This window comes from Sphaeroforma arctica (assembly GCF_001186125.1).
Source record: "Sphaeroforma arctica JP610 unplaced genomic scaffold supercont1.273, whole genome shotgun sequence".
Lineage (NCBI taxonomy): Eukaryota > Ichthyosporea > Ichthyophonida > Sphaeroforma > Sphaeroforma arctica.
Window position 1 is genome coordinate 86,971 of NW_014040285.1, and position 10,151 is coordinate 97,121.

The 10,151-nt window shown below is 44.6% G+C and overlaps 2 protein-coding genes across 2 annotated transcripts; both read left to right on the forward strand.

Moving 5' to 3' along the window:
• Positions 1-305: 305 nt before the first annotated feature.
• SARC_04693 (hypothetical protein) lies at positions 306-3,262 on the forward strand. Its single transcript, XM_014301473.1, has one exon. The coding sequence runs from the start codon at positions 604-606 to the stop codon at positions 3,121-3,123; it is 2,520 nt and encodes an 839-aa protein (XP_014156948.1). The 5' UTR covers positions 306-603; the 3' UTR covers positions 3,124-3,262.
• Positions 3,263-4,425: 1,163 nt separating this feature from the next.
• SARC_04694 (hypothetical protein) lies at positions 4,426-10,123 on the forward strand (the record flags this gene model as incomplete). The annotated part of the gene is made up of 9 exons (XM_014301474.1): positions 4,426-4,789; positions 5,843-6,003; positions 6,865-7,080; positions 7,390-7,435; positions 8,012-8,131; positions 8,953-9,028; positions 9,223-9,358; positions 9,554-9,752; positions 9,945-10,123. Coding segments are annotated over exons 1-9 (1,221 nt in total), but the record flags the coding sequence as incomplete, so codon positions are not given.
• Between the last annotated feature and the right edge of the window lie 28 nt (positions 10,124-10,151).

Consider the following 10,151-nt stretch of genomic DNA (forward strand, 5'->3'; position numbering starts at 1 on the left):
TATATTTATATATAGCATCATTGAGACCATAGTAGCCTCGTATTTTGTAATAAATAAATAAATAAAAATACAGGTCTCCACGACCAACAGAAAGACATTCTTATTGGATACCTCTACAAGAGGCTACTCCTATTAATACTTTGGTCAATCAAATGTATTATAGAAACCCATGAAGCAAAGAAATCACCACGGTCCACGGGGCCCTGGGGGGCAGCCGCTTGGGCCTTGGAGGCTAGGTATGAAATAAGGAAATGACCTTACGGCTATAATATAGTGTCCTAAAATCACAGAATACACAAGTGAGAGGGACTTGTCATTTGTGTGTGTGAAGGGAGAAGAAGAGATGTCAGTCTCTTCATATCACTTGCCATTTCAATTCAAACCATGATATGTAAGTATGCTGCTGGCGATAGGGATGAATTTGTACAAAAATTGAATGAATCAACAAGCTATTAATGTCCTAATTATACACTCGACCGTCCCTCTCGCTTTATCAAGTTCGTTGTCCATAAGGGTAACGCCTTAGGCTACGCACACAGTTAAAGGCCAGATGCAGTACTGTATATACTTTACACAGTGAGGCCTCCCGTGTAGCTGTTCGTCATGGTAACATATAGCAATTTATTACGATCTGGGTTTCGTACGAATACCAGACAGCAGTATATGACTACAATTTCCTGGATGGGTTACGTTCAAGCACGTGTACCTCAACACACACAAAGGCGACAAGTTGTATCAGCTAGTAAGGGCTTCAATCGTGTACGAATTATACCATGCGTATATGAATCGTCACAAGCATACACATATAAGCAAGCTTCAACACAAGTATACGTAAATAAACGAGCTTTCACACAAGCAAGCACACAATATCAGGTACTCATTCAGAATGGGAGCCCCCCAGATCATTTGAGTAACTCCATTGTCCATTCTTATATCAAAGGTTACTCTAATAATGATTCGCAGGCAGAAGAAACCGACGCAGAAGTTCGAAGTCAAGCCTCGACAGCACCTGACATTGGTGTAGTTTCAAAGTTTCAAATAGATCCGGATAGTGACTCGCGTGCATCTACTGCAAAAAAATGGGCAACTGCAGAAAGCGCTCTCAGATTCACTCTGATGTCTGGATCTACACCCGATACCGTTGCTTACAATAAAGCACTGAGTAAAGCTGGAGAACTTGGGTTATTTAGCGACGTACAGAGACTATTCCACGAGATGGTCGATAAGAGAGTTATCCGTAACTTCAAAACATACGAGATTGTCAGCAAACAGGCTAGTGCGCATGGTGGCTGGGAAATGCTGCTAACGTTACTAAAAGATATGAATAGGTCGAAAATATCAAAGAATAGAGATATCTTCACTCGAGGTCTGCAGGCGTGTAGCAAAGTCCGGGTGGACAAGTGTGAGGCGTCAGTGGCTGGACAAAGGCTCCTACTTGAAATGCAAAAACAAGCCGGTATCCAAATTGATGTTGCGGACTATAATTACGTACTCAAGGCGTGCGGGACTGATCGAAAGCCCAATATGGCCAAGAGAATTCTGAATGATATGGATAGGCTTGGGTTGACACCCAATAAAGAGTCTTATAACTTAGTTCTGGCAGCGTGTGGGAATGGGGGGAAGTTCCAAGCGTGTATCCACATGCTCCGATCAATGGCGCGTCTCGGTGTAGACCCAGACGATACTTCATACCATGGTGTCATGCACGCGATTAAAGTACACGGGCGATGGGACATGGCGCTTGAGTATCTGCGCGAGATGCACAGTATTGTAATAAAACCAAGCACGCGCACTTACAATATGGCGATCGCTGCATGTTTACCACAGGAACGTTATGCTGAGGCGCTGGAGATCTTCATGGAAATGCCACAGATGGGTGTTGACTATGATACGGCTACGTACAATAACGTTATGGAGACGTGCAATAGTGTTGGGCAATGGGAGACAACGCAGAAGTTGTTCGACGATATGAGAAGACGTGGACAGGCTGTGCAAGGCGAGTCCCATGCATCATGCAATAGTATCGGGCCCAATGTAACCTCCTACGGTATTGTGTTAAAGGCATATACTAGAACTAACAATCTGGAGAAAGCCTTGGACCTTGTACGAATGGGTCCAACCGATGGCGTGGTGCTGGACACGGGCGTGTACAACAACGTGCTCACGTTGTGTGACAAACATAGGCGATGGCCCGAGGCCATGTCTGTGCTGAGGAGTATGGAGGAGGCACAGGTGGCGTATAGCCGGTATACGTACAACTCTGTTATTTCTTTGTGCAGGTGGGGTGGTGGTACCAGTGAGGCTTTGGGATTACTACGCGCAATGGTCGAACAAGGTCTTCAACCAGATGTTTATTCATATACGAGCGCGATTTCTGTCTGCCAACAGGAGGGCGAGTGGGAGACAGCCGTGTGCTTACTGAAAGAGATGCACGACAGAGGTGTAAATCCCAACACTTATACTTACAATTGCGCTATAACTGCGTGTGCGTCCGCTGATAAGTTGGAGAGGGCTCTAGAACTATTCAAAGAGATGGAACGCGCAGGTGTCGCACGGGACAAGAGCACCTATGGCGTGCTGATTGAGTGTATAGTACGGTGCGGTGGTACGACAGCGCTAGTGGACACTTTGTACGACAGTATGACACGAGCGGTGCCTGAGGTGCAGATGGGGTGGGCCAAGCTCACCGAGAAGGGAGAATTAGACCTACACCACCACAATGTGAATATGGCCAATGCTGCGGTGCGACGTTTAATGGCAAAGCTACAGCAGGAACAGAGGACGGCGGAGTTTGTACGGAATGCTGGTGGTATGTATACACGACATGGAATGCACACGAAAGTAGAAAAGAAAGGGAGTCATCGGGAGCAAACTCAAGACAGAGACGAACAGGATGCTGTTGAACAGAAGGATGCGGCTCTAATTGGACCAGTTAAACTTAGCAAGCGTCCCAGTCTGAAGCGTATCGTGGTGGGGCAAAGTGGTCAAGTACTGTTGGAGGCCGTGCGCTCGCATCTGGCACAGATGACACCGCCTATCAAGACGTATGTGTTGGTGCAGAAAGTGGGGTGTTTGAAGCTAGACAAGGATGATCTAGCTCGATGGCTGCTTTCTAATAAATAGCTCGATTGTGCGCCGTGCATTTCATGATAGAATACAAACATCTGAATACGCATATCTTTGTATATGCCTTGTAAACCTGGCTGTATAAGATTAATAGCTGTCGTAGATGACACTGATTCTAAGATTTAAGTGTTGGTGCAGAGGATGGGGTGTTTAAACTAGACACGGATGAACGAACCCGATGGTTGCCTATTAACAGATAAATAGCAAATCGTCCGCTGTATATTTCATTGATAGAAAGCGAATATACAGTGCATATCCGTTTACAATCCACACCCATTGTTGTGTGGTGTAGACTCGGGCTAAATAGTATGAGCAACTGGCGACCATTAGTGCAGAAGGTGGGGTGTCTGATCCAAGTAAGGACAACCTCAACAGCTCGGAACGACCACTACGGTCATATGTTCTTGAATTCGCGAATGCGTGAAGTTCGAGGTACACATAATGTACACGATGCATATAGTACATATCCGGCTGAGCAGTGCTAAACGACCATTTAAAACAGCAGATCGAAATTAGTGAGTCAGCAAGACAGAAGATGATAGGAAGACGATATCCAAATCGATATAAGAAGCTTTTCTGGTGCTTGATTGACAGTATCAGACTGTAAGAGCGTGTAGAGTGTACTATGCATAACCATTCTAACACCGAGCGTTCATAGTATGATAATACGATGGGACTGCTGAGTATGGCGGTGTATTCAAGCAGTGTATTCAGACAGGTTCTATCAGATCCCTCACGTCACAGAGCTACACGTGGCACATACGGAAGCGTCGCACCAGATAAACACCAATTACGAATATACAGAAACTATTATATACGACTAAAAATTGATTGAACCTGTAATTTGAATTCGATACACTTGAATTGAATAGCTATCTCGAGTGCCAAGAGCGTGCCAATACGGTTTGAATGCGTTCATATGCCACGACCACGTGCATTCAATTGACCTGTCAGCAGCCTTATTGTAGTGACTACTCCTCTATATGACGCCAAGTAATCCTTCGAACGCCAATATGTCTTGAACATTCATAAGTTAACATGAGTTGCATCCGGCTGGGTCGTCAGCAGTAGCACACTGTGTACACGATTTGTAATCCGTGTATGAAGAAGCCATCAACAAGTCAGTTGCGTACGTAAATAAGACTTCAGATCTTGCACAACATAAATATCTGACGCGCAACAAGTCCTCGACACGAAAAAATGATGATTCCACAGCGGATATTCCTATTTCTGATAAATACAATGTATCAATATTTTGTTCAAAGGTTGAAAACTAAACCACTCCACCAATACGTATGTCAGAACGATACTTGTTTCAAATCAAACAGGTGCAGATAGTTCGTGCACGAGTAAACCAAAGCAGGCAGCAATTACGTTCACGATAGTAACTAGTGAGATAGACTTGTGGTGCTGTTTTCTCCTTCACTTAGTGCACCTGTGTACGTCGCGACTTTCTCATTTGTTCCTCATATAGTATAACCCTTGTTGCTAAAAAATAAAGGATCGTTCATTGACTGCCGAGGTTAGCGCAACTGTGAGTGAGTATTGAGTACTATACGTACAGATCCACAGGGCATGGCGAAACATATAAAGGCTACCATGGGTGGCAAGCGCCCAATTGACGAAGTGGATGATGCCTCGGAAGATGAAATTGACTATGAAGGTATATATTATTGGCAATAAAGGACAATCTATTTCCAAGCTTATTCTTTGGTATATATACATACACAATGTATTTATAGATGATTCACTTTGTATCTATAGATGTCTGTGGAGGTCTATTAGCTGTATAGAACACTCCCTTGTTTGTACACAGTGGATGTACACATGTTCAATTTTTTATCTCTCATCTACTAACTTTGTTGCGTTAGGACTACACAGCTACCATCTATTTTGGCTAGACACAGGCAACCTTTATGTTAAACACTCACAATAGGAGTCCTTTCCTTACTCGCAAAGCTATTCTCGATTAATTGTGTACGCTACTTCAATCTTCCATAGATGTAACACTATATATAATATTGTTTCGTGATAAGTTTACATATAGCACAATGTACAATATTGTCGATTAATCCATGTAGTCGGCCTGTCGTGTTTCAACAAATCAGTTGTTGCGCAATGTGCCTTTTCTATCTAAGCACCGAGCATTCTGCAGCTTGATAAACCTAAGTTCGAATACTTGACCTAGCCGATTTGAGTACAGATGCTCAGCACACTTGTATACGTACATATATCTATCCCTCGATAAACTCTATGCAATTGCACTTAGAAGATAATGCTTCCATCACACGTCGCGTCCCGATTTACCGTATATTTCTTTTTATTTCGAAAAACTTTTCCTATTTACAAAACTTGTTGTATGCACTTATTCAATACCGTTTGAGTGGAACAATTTGACGTTAGCAGTTGGCTTGGCCAGGCAAAGCGCTATTCCAAGACATGTAGCCGAGTCTATGCCCACACACGCTAACCCAAATAACAAGCGTGTGGGTCTACAAATAGGGCCAGATTTATATTTATAGGCCTATCTCATAGCGCCTGTCATTGTAGTCAAAGGTACTTACCTACCACTGCACACTCAAATCTATGGCTTACGCACACAAAACCTCGCTCCCAGTACCCCAGGGTATACCAGTTATTTTATCCACTGAAAAGGCCCACTGAACTAAACCTCTGCCATTGTCTTTCGTGTATGGTTTGGTTTGGGGCTGCCTAGACATGCCCGACGTCGAGGGAGAGCTGTACGCAGGTGCACGCACAGGGTTTACTGAGCAGCGCCTGACGGATCTGGCGGTCAACGACGACCTGACTCAGAAGTTCTTCCAAGAACACGACTACGGCAATATGCCAGTTTCGAAGGACAATAACATGCGACCGGTAAGCGTCTTCGACTGTTAGGTGTAATTGTGCCGAGTTCTTATTCCGTTGTACGGGTGCGTCACGAGCACGGCCACATGGACAATGCAGGGTTAGCAAGGTATTGACATGCAAATAAGAGCAAGTTGACGGTGCCAATGGGAGGGTTCTATGGGTCATCAGTGTATGCATGCAGATATTGGCTACCCGGCAAGGATCTATTGACAGCATGACCTTTGTAACCTCTAGAATATGAGGACACTAGTATGCGACCGGTATTCTCGTGTCTGAATGGTATAATTGCAGATGTTCATCGCATTACATTTGTCCACAAGTTCATTTACACACGTGTTGGGTAGGAGGATTGGCTCATATACTTCCAGTGTGGATGCTAAGCAAGTTGCTAGTGGTACATGTCAGATGAGAGGCAGTCTAGATATGTGTGTATATGTACCTAGTTAGCCACCATACTCATATGTCGTGTGCATTCAGCATATGGCCACTCACAAACTCGCTATTTACGTCCGTATCATTGGTCAGTGACTGTAATGAGAGTTCTGTTGTCTTGCGAAGTTATTTGGCCCAGTAATCAATGAATCTTGTGCTCGAACGGTATAGGGTTGGAAACCCCCCTTCTGATTGCATTGTTCGTCCCGCTTTGAATTTGTTCGTGCACATACTCGGAATTACTTTATTGGTTCCATTCTTTCACTATACGTAGTACTCTACCACCGTCGACATTCGGTTAGGATCGAGTTGGTCATCGAGCAGCCACTACCTGCGAACCTGATATCTCATGCTGCTTACAGGGCAAGCCTACTGTATCACCTTGATTGTTTTTTTCATTTCTTCTTGACCATAAATTGTCGCACTTTGACACAGATTTGGCTTTCTCCCGATAGCCACATTTTCCTGGAGACCTACGGAGACAAACGCATGTATTTGACGGCGTACGATTTCCTGATCTCCATTGCTGAACCCGAGTGTCGTCCCAGACTGGTGCACGAGTACAAGCTCACACCCTATTCGCTGTACGCCGCGGTTAGTGTGGGTGTGAGTGCTGACGATATACTGCGAGTGCTGGGGCGGTTGTCAAAGGTATGTTGACTATCACGTGTATATATTCAGTCGTGTGGTTGTGTCTTTTTGGGACGATGTTGCGGTAGCGACTTTATTCGGTGTGCAATGAAGGTATACATCACATCTACCACACTCTTGGCTATACACCATGCAGAATTCGGTTTATTGTGAATAGTGCTCGAAGCATTTTCTATTCGTTCTCTTTGTTACGTTGTATTGAGACGCATCAAGCATACGTTGTAGCTTGCCGCACCTAGCAGCTCCACTCGATTGTACACATACGGAGCAAACAATCACTAACTCCCGTTTTTCGATGTTCTTGTGCAGAATGGCGTGCCTGAGGCGGTGAGACAGAACATCCTCAGTTTCACAGGTGCGTGTTATTCAAATGCGAATACTGTTACAGCTCAGACTTTGCACGACCTAGATGTTGTTGGCTGCGTATAATTGTTTGTGGCTGTTCTACCCAAAGCACTGCATTTGTGTACAATATGCCAGTGCAACCAATTATATGGTATACATTATTTTCACCTCAGGTCGTTACGCCAATCAGTCAACGCTTGTCACCTCTTGAACGAGAACGGACGGCTCTAATTCACAATCGTGAATGTATATGTTAGTTCTTTGGGAAACCATAATGTTAGACAGACATCAGCTGTCACATATTCACTGGTTTGCGGGGTTGCTTTGACCTACTATCCACCACTTATACCAATGATCTAGTATCGTATAGTTGTGAATGACGATGTGAGCGATTGCGGGAAAGCGGTAGTGTTAACTTTTTATGGTTAACATTGAAATAGGTAGCAAAGCCATTTTGGGTTGGTGTTGGACCGAACAGATATCACGAAGTCAAGCTCATAATCGTATCTTATATTCACATGTGCCCTGCACACACTGTGTTCAAGTAGGGTTCGTTTGCGATTTTCACACACGTCTATCAACGCAGGTAACATCGGCAAAGTGAAGTTAGTGTTGAAAACGAATCGATACTTCATAGAAAGCCCCCACCCAGCAATTCTGCAGAAGCTGCTGCGCGACCCGGTCATTGCCGGAGCTAGGGCGGCTAGTAAGTATTTCATTTCGATACGACGCAAGCATAGTATAGGACACTTATGACGGGTGTTATTTAATACGTGGGAGTGTTAGCCTTAGACATGTGCTGATGCCAACTGACAATGGGCGTTGTATCATGTTGCACATATTTTAATGTGGCAATGTCAGTAGTGATGACAGGCGTGAGATACCTTTGCATCCCATCGTACTCTGGAGATCACACCGCGATCGTAACGTAGTGGCAATACTCCGAACCCCGAGATTTATTCTCTTAATCATTCCTTGACATCGCAAGACAGATTGGTGATCATCTTCACCGTGACATACCAATTCCACACCGACAGACTGTAGTCTGGCATGAGATTGGATCGATATGGGCAAATATTCGCTGAACATGAACCAATTAAGTGTACACAGTTCGTTATTCGGCTATTTGTAGATATACATTAGGTTATCCAGCTACAATTGCATGACCAATCATCGAGCTGCTTTTGTATTAATTGTCTTCCAGTCTTGGGATCAAGAAGTGTTATGTACGATCACATCTTAATTCTGTACACATCCTAAATACAATATACCTTGCAGTTGATCCACACTTGCACATTACCGTCCCACTACCCAGCAATGGCTCCTCAACAACCAAGAAAATTCACTTGAACATGCTTATTCACATGTCATCAGACTCGGTCCCATGCACGCATCACATATCCAACCAGCTGTGTGGCTTTAATTCTACACACTCACGGGCAGTTTTTACGTCCAAGTGCTGTCCCGTCTCGCTTGTCCTCCGAGCAAACGTGAAGCTTACTTGTGGTTTCAACTGTTCCCCTGTAGACTCGGAGCTAGTCGCAAGCACAGCGCCTAAATTGGACTACGAAGTTGCCGGAATGAGCAAAGATGGCAAGAAGGAGTATGTGCGTGTTGCTGTGTCCGACTACTTCTGATGTCGGCTCCCGGCTTGGCTTGTGCGTCCTATGTGTAATGTGTGTGTAGTTCAACTATCATAGTGATGGTATGCTAATATCATATCATAATTGAGTTTCCCGGCTAATGTCAGTACTAGCATTAAATACGTACCACATTTGTTCATCTGGCCTGTTTCAGCACTGAAGAGGAGCCGGAATTGGCACTGAAAGATCTTTTGGAGAGAGCAGAAGGAGACGATGACGATGTAGACAGCGATGTCGATGAGGACAAAGCAGGCCCAGTGGTACATTCCTTCGAGGTGGAACGAGAGAAGGTAGGTATATGTGCACACGTGCCATTGTTCTGATCACGCGTTAGATTGCTAATCAATATGGTATTCTATTAAGTTTATGGTTGTTGTTGTTGTTTTCACGTTTAGGCGCCATCACCATGGTACTACGGGCATTTCAGTGCACTCTGACTGTGTCGGCACTCACTTTGGTGTTACTTGCACAAACCCCATGCACAGATTGAGGATGTTAAGCGCCACTGTATCACCATCGACATGCCGCTTCTGGAAGAGTACGACTTCAGAAATGACACCACCAGCAAGAGTCTGGACATGGATCTCAAACCACAGACAGTATTGCGTCCGTACCAGGAGAAGTCGCTCGCCAAAATGTTCGGAAATGGGCGTGGGAGAAGTGGTATCATTGTGCTGCCGTGCGGTAAGTGCAATATCAGAGTTTAGAGTGTTTGTCATCGGTGTTTTATGGTACATTCGAAGTGACTATTGTATGCTACTTATCTGTACACAACATAGGCATTTTCAAAATTCCAAGGCCTTGTATGGTACTTACGAGGGTGACCATTTCTTGCCACTTACCTATATAAAACACCTATTATCATTGGCAAATCAGGAGCTGGCAAGACACTCACGGGGGTTACTATCGCATGTACCATCAAGAAGTCGGTGCTTGTGTTGTGCACGAGTTCGGTGGCCGTGGAGCAGTGGCGACGGCAGTTCTGCATGTGGTCCACAGTCAGCGATGACAACATTGTACGCTTTACGTCAACCAGCAAGGACGAACCCGTCGAGGTATGTGGACATATGTATGATATATATA